The sequence below is a fragment of the Eubalaena glacialis genome, chromosome 9, assembly GCF_028564815.1.
Source record: "Eubalaena glacialis isolate mEubGla1 chromosome 9, mEubGla1.1.hap2.+ XY, whole genome shotgun sequence".
Taxonomy (NCBI): domain Eukaryota; kingdom Metazoa; phylum Chordata; class Mammalia; order Artiodactyla; family Balaenidae; genus Eubalaena; species Eubalaena glacialis.
This window is the reverse complement of record NC_083724.1, coordinates 5,867,959-5,889,184: the sequence shown is the minus strand read 5'-3', so window position 1 is coordinate 5,889,184 and position 21,226 is coordinate 5,867,959. Positions and strand designations below refer to the sequence as shown.

General features: G+C 56.9%; 1 protein-coding gene, 2 non-coding genes and 1 pseudogene across 19 annotated transcripts in view; 3 read left to right on the top strand and 1 right to left on the bottom strand.

Moving 5' to 3' along the window:
* PRRC2B (proline rich coiled-coil 2B) overlaps positions 1-18,973 on the top strand; it is an 85,972-nt gene extending 66,999 nt beyond the window's left edge. For 2 of the 17 annotated variants that reach the window (XM_061199729.1, XM_061199728.1), the window contains exons 17-33: positions 348-544; positions 1,102-1,247; positions 1,835-1,976; positions 3,509-3,594; positions 3,978-4,166; positions 4,313-4,510; positions 4,959-5,045; positions 5,770-5,874; positions 6,031-6,223; positions 7,009-7,106; positions 8,041-8,168; positions 8,662-8,902; positions 11,660-11,839; positions 12,422-12,513; positions 13,151-13,216; positions 15,047-15,128; positions 16,358-18,973. In XM_061199729.1, the coding sequence (XP_061055712.1) occupies positions 348-544; positions 1,102-1,247; positions 1,835-1,976; positions 3,509-3,594; positions 3,978-4,166; positions 4,313-4,510; positions 4,959-5,045; positions 5,770-5,874; positions 6,031-6,223; positions 7,009-7,106; positions 8,041-8,168; positions 8,662-8,902; positions 11,660-11,839; positions 12,422-12,513; positions 13,151-13,216; positions 15,047-15,128; positions 16,358-16,492 (2,365 nt within the window). In that variant the 3' untranslated portion in view covers positions 16,493-18,973. Of the gene's footprint in view, positions 1-347; positions 545-1,101; positions 1,248-1,834; positions 1,977-3,508; positions 3,595-3,977; positions 4,167-4,312; positions 4,511-4,958; positions 5,046-5,769; positions 5,875-6,030; positions 6,224-7,008; positions 7,107-7,399; positions 7,461-8,040; positions 8,169-8,661; positions 8,903-11,659; positions 11,840-12,421; positions 12,514-13,134; positions 13,217-15,046; positions 15,135-16,357 lie in introns of those variants that run through there. The other 15 variants (XM_061199732.1, XM_061199731.1, XM_061199730.1 and 12 more) reach the window with 15 other exon arrangements.
* LOC133098441 (small nucleolar RNA SNORD62) lies at positions 6,696-6,781 on the top strand. The gene has a single exon (XR_009702150.1). It is a non-coding gene; the product is annotated as a small nucleolar RNA SNORD62 (small nucleolar RNA).
* On the top strand, positions 10,969-11,054 carry LOC133098442 (small nucleolar RNA SNORD62). Its single transcript, XR_009702151.1, has one exon. It is a non-coding gene; the product is annotated as a small nucleolar RNA SNORD62 (small nucleolar RNA).
* On the bottom strand, positions 17,359-20,845 carry LOC133097256 (uncharacterized; annotated as a pseudogene).
* Between the last annotated feature and the right edge of the window lie 381 nt (positions 20,846-21,226).

Sequence of the window (21,226 nt, the reverse complement as noted above, 5' to 3'; positions counted from 1 at the left end):
CGTTCTAAGCATTCCCCCTTCTCGCTCTCCTTTCTGTAGCCCTACTGGGTTTGGCACACAGTGGGAAAGAACGGAAGTGTCAGCCCTGGGAAGGGGTTGGAGAGAGAGCAGTTTTCCCGTGGGCTCTGCTGTAGCAGTGCTGCTGGGGCAGCCTCCACACGGGCTTGCAGAGCGCGCTACCGCCAGCACGCGGCCTCTGCTGAACGGAGGGGACGCTGAGAGGAAGTGACAAAGATCAGGGCGCTGTGCTTGTGTGCGTGCTGTGCGTGCATGTGCAGTTTTTCCTTCGCTCCCCTTCCCCAGCCGCTGGTTACTTCTGAGCTGACGAGATCCTCCTTCCTTTATAGGTCCCCGGATGACACCTTGCCTGGAGGTCTTGGCTGCAGCAGTGGGAGTGGCCACTACACGCTGGAGCGGGCAGCCCGTGCCACCTCCGACATCCCCGAAGCCGCCTGTGAGAAGGCAGAGAAGGAGGCCCAGCTGGCTGCCCAGAGGGCAGGCGAACAGGGAGAGACCGTGAAACCATTTGACCTGAACTATGGAAGTGAGTGTCACCTCACATCTTCAGGGGAAGAAGAATCCGGGCAAAATGGGGAGCCGTGGCCACCTCTGTGGGTTGCTGAGTTTGCTCTTTCACTGAATATGTTAGCTTCTGGGCACGTACTGGGTTAAGAGCAAAACAGAAAGGATTCCTGCCTTCATGTCGCTCACAACCTTGCTGAACCCCCATAACAGCCCTGCGGTGTCCTAGTTTTAAAGATGGGGAAGCTGAGGCCCAGAGAAGTTGAGTGGTTTGTGCAAGGTCACACAGCTGGTTAGGAGCGGAGCTGGGACTTAAGTGTGTCTGTCTCCGAAGACTGTTTTCTTAACCGTAGCCTCTTTGATTTGAGGTAACACTGTGTTAGAGGGGCCGTGAGAAGGGTGTAGAAATCATAGCTGGGTTTCCTAGGCCCTGGTGAATATGCTGAGGCCCAAGCCAGCTAAGAGCCTGGCCTCTGAGCTGAGCCGGTCCTTAGATATCAGGTGCCTGTAGGGTTGGGTTATTCTTGGCTCCCAGTAAATGGAACCATTCACTGTCTTCCCTTGTGAATCTTGGTTCAGATGCCATCGTTGAAAACTGTGGATCCAGCCCCGGAGAGGAGACTGAGGTGGGCTCTGTGGTGGGGGAAGGCTTCATCGAAGTCCTGACCAAGAAGCAGCGCCGTGTGCTGGAGGAAGAGAGGAGAAGGAAGGAGCCAGCCGTGCAGGTCGGGGCGCGAGGCGTGGGCGGGGCCGGGGCGGACGGGGTTTCTGAATTAGGCCCAAGACAGGAGAGGAAGAAGGCGTGTTTATTAAACATGCGTTGCCTCCCAGGGCCCGCTATCCCTGTGGCTCCATGGCAGTAGATGGTGTTATCCCTGCTCTCCGAGAGGGGGACTGGTCCAGGGTGACACCCGCTGAAACAGGGCCGAGCAGGACGCAGGCCTCCATCAGCCCCGAAGTCCGTCCTCCTTCCACTGTGCTCCGGCCTGAGTGGGACGAGACTCATCACCCTGGGAGTCACGAGGGTTGGTGACTCTGTACTCGAAACGGAGTCGGGGCCGAGCACTGCCCCCTTGCCCCGCAGTCCCAGGTCACAGCCCACTGGTCGCTTCTGGGGGCGGTTTGGTCGGCACTGCAGTTCCCACGTGGTTGAGGTCTTGGCTGACGAGTGCTGTAGCGCCGCTGGCTGTAGCGTCACTGGAGCAGTTTCCGGGGGTGTGGTTCTGGCGCCTGGGCTAGTCTTCCTGGGGAGAGCTTGTTATCCTTCATGTCTGAGGTCGAGGCCGGACCACATCACCTTTCTTCTCCTTAGGTACCTGTCAAAGGCCGAAGTCTTTCCTCTCGTATTCCTCCTCGGTTTGCGAAAAAGCAGAACCACCTGTGCCTGGAGCAAGGTGATGGAACTGTGCCTGGCAGTAGCCTGGGCACCGAGATCTGGGAGAGCAGCGGCCAGGGTAAGAGCTCGGGGTCTGGGCTCAGCCGCTCGGCCCACGGCCGCCTCACAGGCTCGGGGCCTCTTGTTAGGGAGCATCCTGCTTTGGGGCCGTGAACACAGACGGAGCATTGCCTGTTTCCTGGCTTCCTCCGCTGAGTCAGGGCGCTGGATGCCATGCTAGCACCACGTGCTGCTGCAGCCTCTGAACAGGTGTCAGGTTTTCCCTGCCTGAAATTTGGTGGAGAGGAGAGCATTCCGTATCCAGTGAAGGCAAAGGATGGCCCCCACCCCCGCCCAGCTGAGGTCACTCAGGGAGCTGTCTTGGCGCTGCCCACACCGCTTATCCTTTCTTCTTCCCCTGAGGAAGAGCAGCAGACGACTGCTCAGGACAGGAGTCCAGAAGCTTTCCTGTCTGTGCCGTGTGCTCTTCCCTCAGCCGAAGGAAGTTTCTGTCAGCTCCTCTCCAAACGCTGTCTTAGGTTTGAAACCAGGCTAGGGTGGCCCTTACCTTTTAGAAAATTTGTTTCCCTGAAAAAATTTCTTACCCAGTGCTATTTTTCTGGCAATTTTTCATTTTAAAACACAAAACCATTTTAATTGAGCCGATTCTTCTTGAACGCCTGCTTTCGGCAGGGCCCTGCAGGGTATACAGGGGGAGCTTGGAGAAATCATCCATTTCCAACTCTTTTATTCCAAGCAGCCGAGGCTTCCAGAGTGAAGTGACAACCCCAGAGCCACGTGACAAACACCCAAGAGCCTAGGTTCTGGACCTGATTCTTTCAGTTTCACCTCATGGCCTATCTTCATGTTCCTGGTTAAAACCTTGGTTCCAACACATTGCAAAATAACATTGGGAAATAGTCAACTCTGACTGAAAGTACGATAATTTTTAATAAAATTTTGATCAGTCAGTTTGGTTGTGAGAGTGGTGGGTGTCATGGTATAAATGTCCAAAAATACTTACCCGCCGTATTGGTCAAGCAGAGTGGGCTAACGCAGGAGTTGCGCTCTCCCTCCCGGATTCTGCAGCATCTCGTTGGTGGCTCAGACCAGGGGTCTGTGGGTGACTTCAGAGGGCCCCTGGATCTTAAAAAGAGCATGTGAGATTTCATGTGCACACACAGGGTCCATGGCTTTTGTTGGGTTCTCAGGGTGGTCTGTGAGCTAACAAAAGTTCAGTAACATCAGCTTGAATTTTTCAGAGACTTGTAGAGGTGCCAACTTGTAGAAATAAATGGTTTATGTGCAAAAAGCTTCACCACAGCAGAGGCAGTGATAGAGCATTCTAACCGGTGTGAGTGAAAAGTTGCTGGTGTGTTTAGTAGAGCACATAGTCAGTGCAATCACGGGAAGCACGTTCACGGAGATCTGCCCGAGGATGTTGGAAAGTCGGGTGAAGGTATCAGACCAGATCCTCTTTTCGCTAATGGGTCGATTGCGGTGGGAGTGGGGGCGCTTCAGAGACTTGGGTTTGTGTGAGCTGCGCCTGTGCTTGTTTTTCTGGCTCGGTGGGTCCTCTTCGACGTCCTGACTCTCTGTCTCCCTCCCTAGCAGCCCTCCCCATTCAGGCCTCGACCGGCGACTCCTGGGCCAAAGCCGCCACTGCCTTTGCCGGCACCGAGCCCGGCTCTGCCGAGGTGAGCGGCCGCCGCGCGCCAGGCGTGTGCTCATGTCCGCCGCCGTCCCAGAGGCTCGCCTGTGCTGTCCCTGGCCGGACAGTGAGCCTGGCTCGTCACTGGTCTCCAGTCTTGCTTTCGGATCTGCGGGAGGGGCTTGAGTGGGAGGGAGGAAGAGCGGGGATGGCCAGGGAGCACCCACCCTGGGTAGGCGGCGTGAGGGCCTCTCCTCGGCATCGGGCGGTGGTCACAAGCGCAGCGGGTTTGTGGTCTCCGTCCAGGACCCACGCGTACCTGTGATTATGGGCTTGGGCCGGGGACCTGTCGTGCCGCCCAGTCTCACTCTGCAGGCAGGCAGGCAGGCGGAGAGGGGATGGGCTCTGACCCTCCTGTGTCCTGCACAGCAGGGCTTTAAGAGCAGCCAGGGAGACAGTGGCGTTGACCTGAGCGCCGAGTCTCGGGAGTCCTCAGCGACCTCCTCGCAGCGCAGCTCCCCGTACGGCACTCTGAAACCCGAGGAGGTGAGCGGGCCCGGCCTGGAGCCCAAGGCCGATGGCCACAAGGAGCCGACTCAGAAGCAGTCAGAGCCGAAGGTAAGCTGGGAGTCCGGCTCTCAGGGGCCGGGCTGGGTGGAAGGGCTGGTGTCTTTTGTCTTCTTCCCCGACTCCCGGTCCCTTGGAAGCTGGAGATCAGGGTCATTCCAGGCTGTGCGTCTCAGCCTCTCTGCTTTTCCATCAAGGATTCTGAACAAGGCTCGGGACAGAGCAAGGAGCACAGACCAGGACCCATCGGCAATGAGCGGTCCCTGAAAAACAGGAAGGGCTCCGAGGGGGCTGAGCGGCTGCAAGGGGCTGTGGTCCCCCCTGTTAATGGGGTGGAGATTCACGTGGACTCCGTGCTGCCAGTGCCACCCATTGAATTTGGAGTCAATCCAAAGGTGAGGCTTTGATTTGTTTTCTTCTACCTATGGCCCGCCCCCCACCCTCCACCCCCCACCCCCCGCCCCCCCCCCCGCCTTTGATGCTTGGAGAGGAAGGAGGGAGCTTAGGGTGGGCTCCTAGAAGGAGCGGGGACATGGGCGCTGGCAGTGCTCCAGGGGAGCATGGCGGGTGGCTTTGCAGGTGAAGAGGTGCTGTTGAGCTGCTTTCTCGGTCTCCCTGCTGACACCAGGCAGGTTCTCAGGCCGAGCGGGGAGCCGGGCAGAGAGAAGGGGGGGGCCTCCTTTCTCGGGGGCCATCGGGAAACAACATCTGGCCATCTTGCTCATGTGGTGAATGCTGCTTAGTGGGTGTTTGAGTTGCTGAGATGGCAGATCAAATTAATGTGTGTCTCTGACAGAAGGTGAGCCATGGTGACTCCTGTGGGCTTTGTTCCCTTTTTTCCAGGACTCTGATTTCAGCTTGCAGCCCGCTTCTGCCTCTGGTCCCGCGGGGAATCCAGTTGTCAAACTTCAGGATGCGTTGGCCAGTAACGTAAGTCTGTGCTTCCACCTCCAGCTCTGTCGTCCCCATGCCAGCAGGCCCCGGGCAAAAAGAGCAAGAGCCTCGTGAGGTGTTCCGAAACCAGAGGGGGCGAACCAGCCATGGCTCTGGGGTTGGGCGGACGTGGTTTGAGTCCTGATGCTGTCTCTAGCTGCTTACGCGTCCTTGAGCAAGTTGTTCCACGCTCTGGTTTTGTGAGCTTAAAATGGGATAGTGTAACTCCTGAGGTCTGGTTTATTTGGCACTTTGTGATTGAAAACCTCCCAGGTTCTGTGGTCGCACATGTTTGAGAATGCTGCGCTAAACAGGTTTCTTTACTCTGCGGTTTCTCAGAATCCCTGTATCGTGCTGATGGGTGCTGGGCACTGCAGGAGGAGGGCCTAGCGGTTGCATTTCCGAACATGTGTTACCAGGACCTCTTTTTCACAGTTTTGGGGGAGGGGGCTGAGACAGGACCTGGTATCTCCATGCCGTGTAGTGGTGCCTGCATGCTGGCAGCCAGCCATGTTTATGTTGCCAAAACACGGCGGCCCGGCTGGAGGGCTCGGGGTGCGGGGATGAGGGTGGCTCTCCACGGCCTTCTTCCGAGAGAATCGGTGGAGGCAGCTATTTGCAGGGGTCTCGAGTGCACATGACCAAAACGGAAGGCGTGTTTGGACACGTCGTCTCGCTTTCTCTGGGCCTGTCAGTGTTCCGTGGTCTCCTTCCCTTTCAGGCTGGGTTGGCACAGAGTATTCCCATCCTCCGGCGCGATCATCACATCCAGAGGGCCATCGGCCTCTCCCAGATGTCCTTCCCCACCGCCGACCTCACTCTGAAGGTAACACTGGCCCCGAGCAAGGCGGGGCCACCCGGTGCCTTGGCTTGTGAAGGGGCAGGAGCGGGCAGCCCCGCCCTCCCTCCCCGGGCTTAGCTTGTGCCGTCCGCTGCCTCCCGGACGGTAATTTTCGTCTCCCCCACCTCCTTGCTTCTGAAGATGGAGTCTGCGCGCAAGGCTTGGGAAAACTCGCCCAGTTTGCCGGAGCAGAGCTCTCCAGGAGGCGCTGGCTCGGGCCTGCAGCCCCCGTCCTCCGGGGGAGCCTCCAGCGGGGTCAGCTACAGCTCCTTCGGTGGGGTCTCCATGCCCCCCATGCCCGTGGCCTCGGTCGCACCTTCTGCGTCTCTTCCAGGTATCTCCCCCGCGAGCCAGCTCAGGGAGCCTTCTCCATTCACTCGAGAGAAAGGCTGGATTCGCAGCCCTGAGCACCACCCCTGCCTTGACTTAAGGAGTGTGTAGAGGGGGGCACGTTCTAGGCTGGGGGTCGTAGCGTCCCACGTGCTCAGGTCACCTGCTTCCTAGGCTGGGAAGCAGGACCGTGCGACTTTGGTGAGGCTCTTCCGCCTCCTGGAGAGGGGACTGATCAGAGACTTGGCTTTGGGTCAGACCGTGTCGCATGAGCAGCTCTCTGAGCTGTGCCCCCTCCTCCGTGACATAACACAGGGTGATGGTGGCCCTGGGTGGGGTCGCCACGCCAGTGAGACGAGCTCACGTCTGGGAAGTGCTTTGTATCAGCTGAGCCCAATTTTATCCTGTCACCGTCCTCGTCACTGTGTTGGTGCCCCAAGGGAGCCTGTGGGGATTTTGAGGTCTGGCTGCCGGAGTCTCAGTGATGTAATTCCAATAGATCCTTCTGACCCTCCACTGTGGACTCAATAGCAGGGAGATGAAGAGGAAGGTGACTGAGAGACCAAGGCAGCCTTCCTTTATAATGAACCCCCCGGCCCCCATGTGCAGGGCAGTGGGTGAATGGGTGAGGTGGGAAAGGCAGGCTGCAGCCAGCCCCTCCTCCTGGGCCCTGGGCCGTGCAGGAGCACAGGCTCAGCTGTGCACACACTCCCTCCTCCCACTGATTCCCAGGACCTTCTGGAACAGTGAGACTTGATCCTGTTTCACCCCCTCGGATTCTGTTTCCAGGCAGCCACCTGCCACCTCTCTACCTGGATGGCCATGTGTTTGCAAGTCAGCCCCGGCTGGTTCCTCAGACGATACCTCAGCAGCAGAGTTACCAACAGGTGATGACGGCGAGCCAGGTGGCCCCGCGGGGGTGGGGGAAGGGGTGCAGCACACGGCGTAATTACCTTCTTCATTATTTGTTCGTGGTGTGTCTCATTTTTTGTACCCCTCACGTTAATGCTCAGTACCTGGCATGTACGGCAGCCAGTCAGTATTTATTGGATGAGTACACGAGAGACAAGGAGGAGGAATGGAGCTGAGTGCTCCAGACTCTGCTTAGTTTTCCCTTCTCGAAGCTCTCCTGTGCCCTAGCTGGGGAATTCACTGAAACGGAATTCTCTTTGGTGATCAGGTATCCTTCTGATGAAGAGAAGAAAGGCCTAGACTCCCAGGCATGGATGCGTTAGAAAGAGGTAGTTGTAGAAGCGAGCAGGTGTTTGTTTTTATGCAGAATTGGCATACTTTCTGTGCCGCGAGGGGATGCTTTTTGGAAGTCTTCCTCCTGAAGCTGGTGCTGGGCCTTCCTAATCGTCCTGCAGCCCCACCGACCTGTGTGCCCGCACAGACCAGGATGAAGTGCTGTTTTGGGGACGGAGGACTTGGCCTGTCCTGATCTCTGTTCATAACGTATTCTTAAGTATTATGTTGTTTGGTTTTGCAAGATCTTGCTCTTCGTGTAACTGGATCATACTGCACGTATTATTCTTCATGCACATTTTCCATCCACCGTTGCGTTTCTGAAACCCATCTCTGTTGATACGTGTAGCTAGTGTTCCCACCACTGTACAGAATCCAGTATAGGGATGTGCCCTGGTTTGGGATTGCTGCCAGTTTTCTGCTTTCTCCCAAGAGTGAAGGAAGCACAGGCAGGACATGAGTTTGCATTGTGGGCGGTGTTGGCTGCCCGTGGAGAAGGGCGGGCGGGGGTGGGAGGCGGGGGGTGAGCGTCAGCCTGGAGGGCAGCGCGGTGATGGCCTGGCTCCCCGTCCACAGGCTGCTGCTGCCCAGCAGATCCCAATTTCCCTTCACACGTCTCTGCAAGCTCAAGCCCAGCTCGGACTGAGGGGCGGGCTCCCCGTCTCCCAGTCTCAGGAGATCTTCAGCTCCTTACAGCCCTTCAGGTGAGATGCCAGGGCTTGGGGGGCTGGCAGCTCGCAACAGGGGTTTCAGCCTTCCCAGCCTGTGGGCCTTTTCCCTTTGCCGGCTGCTGCTCTGCGCTCCCCTGCTTTGGGGCGGGTGTGAGGGTAAGCTGCGCTGTGGGAGAGCTGTGGCCCGGCCTTGTCCTTTCTCTCCGTGTCCTCCGGCCCCCTGCCTGCTCTCCCTCCTCGCTGCACCTCGCTGCCTCTGGCCCACTCTTTCAGTGTCTCCTGTCCTGTGCTGTCTGTTTCATCCAGTGACGCTCAAACCGTGGTCCCTAGACCAGCAGCACCGTCTAGGAGCTTGTTTAAGTGCAAGTTCTCAGGGCCCATCCCAGACCTTCTGAGTCAGAATCCCTGGGGGTGAGCCGACAGCCTGTGTTGGAGCGAGCCCTCTGGGGATTCTGAGGCGTGCCCACATGTGAGATCAGCTGGTGCAGTCGTGCACCTGCCCCGACCGTCTGTCTGGCTTTTGCAGATCTCAGGTGTACATGCACCCCAGCCTGTCACCGCCCAGCACCATGATCCTCTCCGGAGGCACAGCCTTGAAGCCCCCCTACTCGGCGTTCCCAGGCATGCAGCCCTTAGAGATGGTGAAGCCCCAGTCCGGCTCGCCCTACCAGCCCATGAGTGGAAACCAAGCCCTGGTCTACGAGGGCCAGCTCGGCCAGGCCGCCGGGCTCGGCGCCTCCCAGATGTTGGACTCCCAGCTCCCACAGGTCAGGAATTCACTCACTCCCACCTCAAAACACTAGGTCTCTTTTCTTCATGATCGTTTCCCCTTTTACCTGCCTCGTGATGCCCACTGACTTACATGCTGCTTGTAGCCACTGCCACTGGTCCTTGGGCTGCCAGGCCAGGGCCGGCTCCTCCACCTCTTGTGAACAGTCCCGAGACCTGGCTTTCCCCGAGAGCGAGGGCGCTGCTTCTCCTGCAGCCTCCCCCACTCCTGCTGTGGCCTTGGGGGTGGCTGCCTGTCTCCTCTGCGTGCACACTCGTGCTTCTAGGCCACTCTCCTCGCCTGCTCCTCACACCCTGGCTTTGGAGCCCCCCCTCCCGTAGACTGTGCCTCCACTGGCCCCTGTGTGCTGCGAGCGCCACGTTGCTGAACCCGTGTCCGGTTCCACATCCTCCTCCCCCCGACCCGTGGGCGCGTTAGACGGTTTTGAGGGTCGCTCCCCTCCTTTGGCCTGTGGCTCAGTCTCCAGCACGTCTCCCGTTGTAGTTCTCAGGGATTTTGGTGTCTCTGTAGGTGACCTCTCACCCCTAGGTCTCTGCCCCCAGTTCCACGGCCTCACCACCAGTGCCTGCTCGCCTCCAGTCTGGACTGGTCACTGCCAGTAGCTGTACCTCTCCCGTCGTCTCAGGCTGAAGGGTCCTACCTGGTCACCACCTCTGACTTTTCTCACTTCTCCCTCCCTCTAGTGACCTACCTTCAACCACCTTTTAATTCTCCCTCCCCCATCCCTGCCCCCCGCCCCCTTCAGCAGAGCCCCAGACACCCTCCTTGTTGTTTTTGGTTTTTTGACCGCGCCGTGGCACGCAGGATCTTAGTTCCCCAACCAGGGATTGAACCCGTGCTCCCTGCACTGGAAGCGTGGAGTCCTAACCACTGGACCGCCAGGGAAGTCCCCCGCTCCTTGTCATTTGCACTCAGCTCCGCCCCACCCCTCCCTCCCTGTGCTCACCTGGGTTAAACCCTGGCCCGCCTCAGCCCAGCTTCCTGAGACTGGAGGGAAACCGACCCCGTCAGACTGGATTCAGGTTAAATACAGCCGCCCTCTGGAAAGCCAACGTTTGGGCACCTCCCCACCCTCCTCATTGCCTTCTCCCCCACCGTTATTTTGCATCCTGTGTCGCCAAAGAAATGAGTCGTAACAAGGAAAAGAGAACATCTGCAAGCTCCCAGCGCCACGTCTCTGAGCCTGTGAGGGGCCCTGGGGTGAGAGCGGGCAGCCCATCCTCTCCACCCACCTGGGAGCCGCTCCAGCTAGCGTCCTCTTCCCGCCATCAGCACGTAGAGGTGCTGCAGTGCTGCCCTCCGGCTGTGAGGGTCCCTTCCGCCACATCCCCAGGCAGCCCGGTCTTTCCTCGTTTTTTAAGAAACAAAACGCTTCTTTAGGGACACCGGTAGATTCCACGTTACTGAACCTGACGGTTCTTCACCCTCCTCCTACTGACCCGTCAGTAGCATTTGACCCAGTGGTCACTCCTTCCCCCGACTCACGCTCTCTGGGCTCCTGGTTTTTCTTCCACCTCCCTGAGGCCTCTTCCCGGTCTCCTTTGCTGTTTCCCCCTTGCCTCCCCAGGCAGTAAGTCGCTGTGCCTTCTGCGCTCCATCTTCGGGCCTCTTTCTAGACCTGTGGCTCTAAGCCTCACCCAAATCCAACGCTTCCCAGTTCTCCCGAATTTCTGTCTCCTGGACCTGAACTCAGACCCAGTGGGCTGCCCGCCATCTCTGCTCATGTCCGGCATGGGTCATCCCTGGATCCCTGCTTGTGCCACGCCCCCGCTGATTCGTCACATCCCGTCAGCCCTACCTTTGAAAAGTATTCAGAGTCTCTGGCCCTTTCCCTTCCCCTCCACCCACCCCCCTGCCCAGCTCGTGCTCTCGGCTGCCAGTTTGTTCTCAGCACAGCAGCCAGGGCGCCTCTTTAAGACTCACGTCAGCTCGCACACCGCACCCGGAGCCGGCGCTCCAGAAACGCTGTGCCGTCCTTACCTTCTTCCCGCACCCAGCTGTGCGCGAGGAGGGGCCCGGGCCTTGAGGTCTGGCTGCCCCACGTCTCAGTGATGCACTTCCAATAGGTCCTTCTGACCCTCCACTGTGGACTCACTAGCAGGGAGATGAAGAGGAAGGTGACCGAGAGACCACAGGTGGCCCACCCGCCCCGTCCCAAGGGTCTCCTGGCCCACCTCCTTCCCTTCTCGCACCTCGCTCTGGACTTCAGGGTAACAGGCTTCAGAAGGCTCCAAGACTGCAGGAGCCCTAAACCCCAGACCCCAGTTGTTTTCTGTCACCTTCGGAGGCAGAGCATGAAGTAGTCTTGCCTTTTTGTGCTGCAAAAAGGGGCACAAGGATACCCCTCCTGTCTAGCTCCCACCTTTCGGGACTCGCTTGGACACTGCTTCCTGAGAAGGCTTCTAGACCTTCCTGACCTTTCTCCCCGCCCCCCGCCCCCCAACACGCACACGGGGTTTGCCGCCCGCCTTCCGCACTTGACACCCGTAGCTGTCCTGCTTATTTTCTAGCCGTCCGAGTTATTTTCTCACCACCTAAGGCTTGCCCCCTACCACTGAGAGTATGAAGTCTAGGGTGATCTCTGCTGTGTTCTATCCAGAATCTGTCCTACTGTGTGAAGGCCTTGCTTCCTTTCATCGGGAATGAGAACGCGAAGTGTGGCGCGCGGTTGCGCTCGGATGTGTGTGTAAACGGCGGTTTGTGGCTTCCTCCCCTGACTGTCCCTGTTGTCCAGCAGCTGACGATGCCGCTGCCTGGCTCCCAGCTGCCTCTGCCTCGGTACGGCTCTGGGCAGCAGCCCCTGCTCCTGCCGCAGTCCATCCAGCTGCCACAGGGGCAGAGCCTCTCTGTCGGGGCCCCCCGAAGAATGCTCCCACCCGGGTCCCAGCCTTCGGTCCTTAACACCAGCAGGGAGGTGAGGATGACTCCGTCCTGCTGTGGCCCTGGGGTGGGGTGGGGCTCCCGTCTCGGGGACCCTTTCTGGCCAGTCAGGAACCACTATCGCGGGGGAGAGTGCCGGCGGTCTGGGATGCAGGCTCCGGGCCTCGCCAGACCACTGGTGGCCCACTCGTTGCCGAGTTCTCTCGGTCCCGTGGCAGGAAGCCCTGGTCACGTGTTACTAGCAGCGTGAACAGGCCTGGGTGAGCAGAGCAGGGAGGAAGGTGCCTGCGGCTGAGGTCTGGGGGGCCGAAGTCCTTGCCAGCTCCCGGGGTTCTGCAGAGGGTGGCCTCCGGGGCAGAGGGGGCACGTTCACCGCGGCCAGTGCTCAGGGGTGGCGCACAGTCTGCCCTCCCACCTGCACAAAGGGAACAAACACACGTGGTCGTTCCTGCCTCCAGCCTGCACCGGAAGGCCAGGCGTGCACGCTCCTTGACGAGATGCCTGTCTGTCCCGAAGCCCTCGTGGCCCCCACTGGCTCTGCCCAGGGTGGTTGGTGGCGGGGGCAGCTGTCCCCAGGGCGCTCCAGTGACAGCCCGTTGCTTCCCGGTGTCTTTAGTCTTCTCAGATGGAGATGAAGGGCTTCCACTTTGCCGACAGTAAACAGAATGTTTCTTCAGGAGGCTCCATGCCATCACCGCAGACCTACAGGTAAAGAGATGCCCTGGGGGTCGGATGCTCACAGCTGAGCCCTCGCTGTGGAATCGTGGGCCCAGGGAGAGCAGCGCGAGGGCACTGAGGCTGGGTCACCTTTGTCAGCCTGTGTGTCACCCTGAAGTTCCAGTGCTGGGACACAGGAGACTCAGGAACTCTGGGGCGTGGTTTTGCTTTTAATATCATCATAAAATGTTCTGGTATGGGAGAACTTTCTGGAAAGGCAGGGAAAGGAAAGGCTAATGTTATAATAGCGTCAGGACAGACCCTGGCTGCTAACAGCTTTCTCACCAGATTTTTTTAAAAAGATTCACTGGCAGGGCAGATACCCTTGGGGGGGGGGCGGGGTTTCCTTTCCTGGGGCCACATGTCCCTTGAATGGCCTTGTGTCCCCACCAGGGCTTGCTGCTGCTGGGCTCGTAGGGCGTGAGCTGTACCTTCTTTGCCTTCTCGGGATCTGTCTCCGCCTCCAGTAACTGTCCCGGGTCCCTTGGCTGGATTCAGAGGGGGCTTTGTATCAGTCCTGATGTTGAGTTACAGTTGACCCTTGAACAGTGCAGGGGTTAGGGGCGCTGACCCTCCATGCAGTTGAAAATTCAAGTATAACTTTACATTTAGCCCTTCGTGTCCACAGTTCCATATCCGAGGATTCAACCAACTGCAGATCGTGTCGTACGTGCTTACTGAAAAAAATCCACGTGTAAGTGGACCCATGCAGTTCAAACCCGTGATGCTCAAGGGTCAGCAGGACTTAGCGTGTTGGAAAGCCAGGGAGCGTCTGCTTCGGATGGCTCTCTCCCCCGCGGAGAAGCGTGCGGCTGGGGAGGCAGCGCACGGCGCTGGGCCCGAGGGTTGGCACAGTCGACTCTTGTTACGTGTGGGGGATTCCTCCTGTCTGCACACGAGTGAAACAGGTGTGCGTGCCCCGCAGTGCCCTGTGCGAGGCTGCCGGCGTGGCTGAGGGCAAGGTCGCCCGCACGGCCGCCCGCCCGCCCTGCCCCGTCGCGCTCAGAGTGTTGAGGGCCGCTCCTCCTCCGTCACGTCAGGCCGTACTCCAGCTGCATTTCCCGAGAGAGGGCTTTTTGTGAATTTTCCCCCGTGTCATTATCTTTCCTGTTCTTATTTTCACGCTCTTGGCTTGACTTGACTTTTGTTTTGCTTTCCAACCATTTTTTTCACATAGGCCAAAATAACAGACCTGTAAGAAAAATATACATGGACAGCAGCGCCAAACAATGAGTGTGATTTGGAAGGAAAAAGGAAGCTTCAAGCATAAAGAGAGGCTGTCGTTCCCCTGCTGCCCCAGGCAGGTTTTAGCCTCATCTGGCTGCAGAGCCTTCCTCAGAGGCAAATCCAGAAAGGGACGCTCACATAACAAGAGTCGCCTGTGTCCATTCACTGTAGGAATGGCAGCAGCAGCTTTATTCTTTGGAGAATATTTAGAAAATATAAGCCTTAATTAGTAGCCTTTGTAGGTGTCTTTGTGGGGTTGGGAAAATTGGTATATTTTTACAGTGCAGTGTTGCCTAAATTTTCTGGAAACAGGGCTTCTGAGGCATGCCCTGTCAAAAAAGCGTTCCCTGGTCAGATAACTTGGGGGGCGTGCATGCCCAAGAGGGCTTGTTGGGGAGTCGGGGTGCACCTCAGCATAGGGCCTGAGCAGCCCCCTGGCCCTCAGGGGAAAGTCCTGTTGAACTTTGCACACATAACTACTTCACGATTTTTGACCCCAGAATCTTTTTTCCACATAGCACCTGATTAACATCCCTGGGAGCTAGTTGTTTGGTCAGTGGAACACATTTAGAAAGATGTTCTACATTTTTGTTACTTTTGGTATCTCTCTTTACCACCCCTACCCTCCACCCCGCAAGTGAAGACTGGAAAGATACTCAGCATAACTCACGTATCAGGTTTGTTTGTTTGTTTGTTTGGGTTTTTGTTTTTGGCTGCGCTGTGCGGCTTGCAGGATCTTAGTTCCCCGACCAGGGATCGAACCTAGGCCCCCGCGGTGGAAGTGCCAAGACCTAACCTCTGGACCGCTAGGGAATTCCCTTTTTTTTTGAAGTCTAAACTCCTGTTGGAGTTTAAGTTCATTTTTGTTTCTTTTTTAATTTTTTTTTTTTTTTGCTGTGCCACACGGCTTGCGGGATCTTAGTCCCCTACCAGGGATTGAACCTGGGTCCACGGCAGTAAAAGCACCAAGTCGTAACCACTGGACCACCAGGGAATTCCCTCATGTGTCAGGTTAATAGACCTTTTGTCTGGAGCATCACGTTGGTCTAGACCCTCCAAACCTGAGAGACAGTTGGTGTCCGTCTGTCGTCTTGACCGGTCAGTGTCTGCCCGTGGTGGGGACCTGGCCTCTGCCCCTCAGGTGTGTCCCCATGAGCTGGGTTGGAGGTGCCAGGGCCCAGTGGCGACACCCTCGCCCCCTGCGCTCTGGCTGTCTGGGTCTGTTTCCTCTGTTGGAGGCTTGACTCCGTTTCCGTGGTGACGCGTGTGTTCTCACCCCCTCCTTTGGTTTTTTCAGGCCTAGCTCTGCTAGCCCCAGTGGGAAGCCCTCTGGATCAGCAGTTAACATGGGCTCTGTGCAGGGACACTACGTTCAACAGGTAGAAGATGGCTTTCCAGACCCTCCAGCCCCGGACGCTTAGGCCCGTCTCCAAGTGCCAAAAGAGAAGGGACTGTCCAGCCGTTTGCGTGCTCCTCTTAGAAAGAGAGACATGCCCTGGCGCTTAGAGCGTGGCGTGGGAGCCGGGGAGCCCGAGTCCCCCCCTGGAGGAGGCACTTCTCTTGACGGGCGTCTGGGTCCTTCCTTGTCCGCAGAGAAGGGAGGGTGCGGGTTCCTCTGAGGAGGTGATGCCGGAAGGTGGACTCTCCCTCCGCAGCCATCGGGCTGTGAAGGCGCTGGGGCTCGTGGGTCAGCTCTAGAAGCCGGGGGTGTGCGTGCGTGCGCGTGCGTGCCTGGCGTGTGTGCCTGCGCGTGCTGGCCTCGTAAGTGCTGTGTCTCGTCCTCGTCTTGGCCGGGTGGGATCCAGACGGAATGACGTTTCCCCGTTTTATAATGAGACGGATCTCTCGGCGTCTTTGCCTTCAGCGTGATTCTCTTCACTCCTCTAAAATGTGACCAGGCTCCAGAGCTCAGACACGTCAGGCGGGGGATGTTAGTAAAACAGCACTCCTGGATGGTGGAGGTGGAAGCTTGATTGTTCATTTCACGTCTCCTAACTTGGTTCCCCGGGGGTCGCTCTTTGAGTTGCTTGGACTGAGCTTCTAGAGCTTTCTTCAGAGCCCCCCCCCCCCCGCTGTGTGAGGGGCCGAAGGCAGGCTGCTCACTGTGCGGAGCTGCAGAGGAACGGGACCCTGACCGCGACGCTGGTGGTCAAACTGGGGGCTTGGGGGAAGGTTTCCACACCGTGGGAGTCGGGGAGGGTGGAAGGTCTGGGAGACCAAGTTGGGCGAGAGGCCCCGCGCCCCCTCAGCACAGTCGGGAGCTCTGAGGGGCGTGGGGTGCACTGATGTGAAAAGGTCCCTCCAAGCAGCCTTGGGTGTGGCGCCTGCAGAGGCCCCTGGGCAGTGCAGAATGCTTCCTGGAGGACCCGGGGTCCTCCCGCCGCTCCGAATCACTGCACTCAGTGCCCGTGGGAGGGACCAGAGCAGCCTCATGCCAGTGTCCTTCCCAGGACAGTCACTTCTGAGTTTGGTCCTTTGACCGAAGGATGGGCTTCTTAGGGTGGCTTTCCTCTGACTCAGGAGCAGGAAGCGGGTGGTGGGACCGCGGATCCTGGCAGGTGTGTCTGCGTAAGGGTAACTTTCTTTGTCCCCATCCGTCTGTCCAAAGGCAAAACAACGAGTGGATGAAAAGCCCAGCCTGGGAGCCGTGAAGCTGCAGGAGGCCCCCTCAGCCGCTTCCCAGATGAAGCGAACTGGAGCGATCAAGCCCCGGGCAGTGAAGGTGGAGGAGAGCAAGGCCTGAAGATGCCGGGCCGGGCCTGGCCTGCCCGGAAGGACTGCCGCCCCTCGACCTCGCTGCCACCGGACGCTGGGGAGTCTCCCAGATGGATCCACCGTCCACCGACCTGGCCCAGGCTGCGAGATCTCCCTGCTCTCCTCCACTCCTGAAAGCTCCGTTGTCCAACCAGCTTGCACCCGTGGATCTGTGGCATCGACCTGCTTGGCTTTAATACGAAACAAACGAAAAAGCAAATGACTCCATTCCCGCCTCCTTTCCGCCACGACCGTGGAGTGACCGAGCCGTCATGCCGTGCAGATTAACCCCGCCCTCCCCTCCTCATCCTGCTCCTAGCAGCCACGGCGCCCTCCACCGAGCTTCCTTCCCTCCCCGCTTTCCGTCCCCGGGCACAGTGGTCTGGCAGCAGGGCCGTTTTAGTTGAGGCTTTTTGTTTTAAAAAGCAGCTAAAGGTTTTTACAAAAGAGAAAGGAAAAGAAAAACACAAGCTTCGTCTGTAGAGCTGGACTTCTATATGTTCTTTGCCATCCTCTCCTGACCCCTCTTCTGTTCGGTAGTTTCCTTTTAACCTCTCTCCTGTTTAATTTGATACATCACTGCGATACCTTAAGAGATGACTCTTGGGAACGTGCCCTCTCCTGCTCGCTCGCTCTCAGTTGGTTAACCTTTGAGGTTACTTGCAAAAAGAAGTGGTGACTTAAGACACCGCTCCTGAGCTTGGGAAGCGGTGGTGGGAGGAGGGGGGGAGGTGGGATGGCATTTCAGTCGGCTTCCAGCCCCTGGCCTGATGACCACAGGGACTTATGGGCAGCCCAGTGAAGCTGACGACGTTTTTAGCATAAGAATTACACAGAATTTCTGTCTTGAACTCTTCAAAACTGGTGGGGACACTGACCGCTGGGCACCTGAGGTGAATCATGGAGATAGAAGGCCCTGGCATTTTCCAGTTTGGCCTGGACGGTGCGAACTGGCAGCACGAGCCCCCGTCAGTGTCTGCTTCTGGGGCTCCAGCACCCGCGGGGCCTGATGTTTTCCCACGCGCTCCCTCTCCTCCGAGCTTCCCTCGTCCTTCCTGAGCCGCCTCTGTCTCTCTGGGTCCTCCTGTCCCTCCACCTCTCCCACAGCTCATCACTGGAAGCCACGCACTTCCTCTGTGGTGACGGACGCGTGGACGGTTGTCACTAGAGACCGTGCAGTTCATCCGCGTGGCAGTGAGCGCGTGGACGGGGGTTTGGTTGGGTCTGCGACAGAGGCGTGAGCTCTGGGAGGGCTTCCTTTTCTCCGCTCCCAGCAGCAGACCCAGGCTGTGGGGACAGAGGGGCCTGAGCTGGGCAGTGGGTCTCTTCAAGGACAGAGCAGTGTCCAAGGGGAGGGTGGGTTGCAGGGCTGACGGTGATTCCCAGAACAGCCTGGATAGCCTCATAAGTCTGCAGAGCTGCCTTTATCGAAGTCTTTGTGTGAGGCGTTTTATGCTAGGCTTTTGTTTGTTTTTAAGGTAAGAATTAGAAGGAAATCATCCCAAATTCTGTCATTCCAAGGAAAGGCGAGGGGAAATTGGAAGTTTTGCTCACGCTCTCGGGAGTAACTAACCCGCCATCTACCTGCCGTTGCTGGCGGGTCCAGGGAAGACCTGGCTCAGAGAATGGGCAGTAGGCGATCGGGGGCGTGCCCCACAGAGTCCTCCCGCGGTGTCGCCACAGGTGTGTGACAGTCACTCGGGCAGTGGTTCTAAACTCTGTCCAGTGTGGAACACGGGGAAAGACGCGCCTTAGGAGCCGCCGAAGTCACTTGTTGCTCTTCACTGCTTTAAGGAAGTGGGGGAACAACAGCCTCCTGGCAAAGGGTGCAGGGCTCCTCCCGGTGTCATCCGGGGAGGGCAGTTTTCTTGAAGGATGCTTCACCGCTTGATTGATAGTGTTCAGCACTCCCCTCCTTGCCTCCACCCTCAGGCCTTACTTCTCACTAGCTTGTTTTTTTTTTTCTCCTTCATCCCCTGAATCTTTACTCGGAAGGCCCTTCTTGAAGGGCTGCCCACTGGCTCACCTGCTCTTGTCTCGCTTCCCCTGCGAGTGCCTAGCTGCCGTCCCCGCACCCAGCCGCCCTGACCGAGCTCCTCTCCACTCCGGCCGCCCCTGCAGAGGCCACACACTCACACTTAGAAACACGGCCAGACCCCTCACACCTAATTCCAGTGCACATTGTCAAAAGGAAAAAAGGCTTTCTCATTTTGAAATTGAACAGGACAGTCCTGGATGCTGTTACAAACTCTCAAGATGTATCCTTCAGGTGAACCTGCCATCAGAGTGACGGTACTTCCTGTTTGAGAAAAAATAAAAATGAAAGGGTCACCTGTTCTCCAGCCCTTTTCTCTACCCCTGTACTTCCCCACCCCCACCCCCCAATAAAAACAGAAAACACTAGAATTTATTTATATGTATTGATGTTGTAGGTCTAGGTGAAAAAAGAAGTAAATGTTTCACTGCTCTATTTATATATAATGTCTGAATTATTCTGTGCAGGAAAGGCCAGGAAATTGCATGTGAAGTTCAGTGCGTTTACCACCTTCGTGTGCCCAAGCTGCAGTCTCTTCCCCGCTGAGATGCAGATTTTAAATTGAACTCTGGAGGCAGAGGGCAGGCCTTGGGCCCAACCAACACCCCGTCCCTTCCTTGGTCTGATGAAATGCAGTTTTTAGTGCAGAGTTGTCTTAAGGTGCAATATCTCTCCTCTTTTCATGTGGTTTTAGAGCCAAGCTCAAGGTAATAGGACTTAGGGTCATATTTCGCCTTCAAATCCCCATCCTCAGAGCGCATGTCCATGCAGAGGCCTCCGGCAGGATGCCTTGGGCCTTTGGCGGGAACAGGTGGAGACTAGCACTTACCTTTTCTGCTGCTGGGGGTGTGGGTGGGGTGTCAGAGTCTTCTCACTGCGCCTCTGCCTGCTAAAATTACCCTCCCTTCCCATGCTGGCTGCTTTGCCCTGGCCCACTGATGGTGCAGCCCGTTGCTCAGCAACCAGTGACCCTGCAGTATGTCCAACATCAATTACTCAGTGGGGTAAAATCCGAGAGTGTGGGTTCATGTATCCTTGTGGCCTTGTCCACCCACTGAAGACTTCTTTGGCATCTGTATTTGGTCTGGTTCTCTCTGCTTCCCCTTTTTAATCAACATTATTATTGTTTTCAAACTTGGAATTCATACACTTTTGGCTCTGGGTTCCTTCAGGGGGAAAACTGAAGTACACTATTGCACATTCAGAAAAACTGGTTGGTCCAGTTCCAAAGCCATGGTCATTCCAGCCACTTCTAGGGGATATTGGGGCATCTTGTCATTAAATAACGGGCATCAGTTCTCTCCAGCTCTGCCCTCGCCCTCCCGTCTTCTGGACCTGCCTTCTGGATGGTTGATGAGGTTGGTGACTGATGGTCAAGGGCCGAGGAGGCCAAGGGTGTGCACACGAGGGCACGGCCACGCCCAGAACTGGCCTGCCGAGGCAGTGTGTGGCCAACTGCTGAAGCCCCCTCTCTGCTGTGTGGTTCCCCTCCGCCAAGTAGCTGCATGTTGCCTCTCACATCTGCATTTGTCGCATTTCCCTTCCTGCAGAGCTAGCCTGGGTTCGAAGGTCTGTTGGAAATGGCCTTCGGCAACCAAGGACACTAGGGTACTTGTTTGTACTTTGTACTGTTCTGTGATGACTGGGAAATGCAGACTTCCAGAAAGCTGGCTCTTCCTGTTTGAAAAGTGAACTGGACCTAAGACAAACAGATCACCCGGACAGGAATGGCTCAGTGTTGGGGTCAGACACTCTGTCCCCCAGCCGTGCCCTCCACCGGGACCACCAGCGCATATTTGGCTAGTGATATTACAACCTGCTGTTCACCATTTCTCCATCCCAGTTAGGTGGTCTCCAAGATGGTACAGTGTCCCCGGGGCCCCATCTTCAGCATGCTACAAAGCCTCGGAGTGGAACTTTCTGTTAAGGCTCTCTGTGGATGACTTTCTTCCATTGTGTAAAGGGGTTACTGTACTCCCAAGCTTTTGACCTCATGCCTTGCATAGTAAAAAGGGTTCGGGTTTTTTGTTGTTCCTGAGAGGGTTGTGTTTTGTTTCCTTTTGTTCTTATTTTGGCCTTTCCTCTCTTTGTCTTTTCATGTAGACCAGATATTTGAAAGGGCAGACGATGGCTAAAGGTGTAACGTGCAGCTTGTTTCTACGTTGTTTGGGGGAGCTTTTACCTTGGATGGGAAATGGAACCGTGGATTCACCAGGCCATGGTGGCACACTCACCCTTCACCCTTCCCTCCGGTTCAGTACCTGTTGTTTCTCCTTTCAAATATGTGATTGTACTAGCTCTTTCCATACGAAAGAATTCTCCTTATTTAAATAAAAAAAAAAAGTAAAAAAAAAAAACAAAACCCACTGAAACTGAACATGCTTTGTCAGGTTGTGTGTCCCTCGACTCTGTCATTTGACTAGAGACTGAGAGATGGAAGAGTTTTCCTTTTACGTGGAAGATAGGAGTGACTGGGCTGAAGTGCCCTACGGCAACGTGAGGGCAAGGAGGGGGTGAAACCCGAGGTTAAGGTGCATCATCCCAGTGGGTGGGCGTTAGCACTGCCTGCCCCCTGCCTTCCCTCACCCCACGCCCCCCAACTCCCCATGAGAAGTGGGTGGGTCAGAGAAGGTAAGCGTTTGATTTGTCGTGTTTTGTTGCCACTTCTAATGTCCCTTTTCTTTTGCT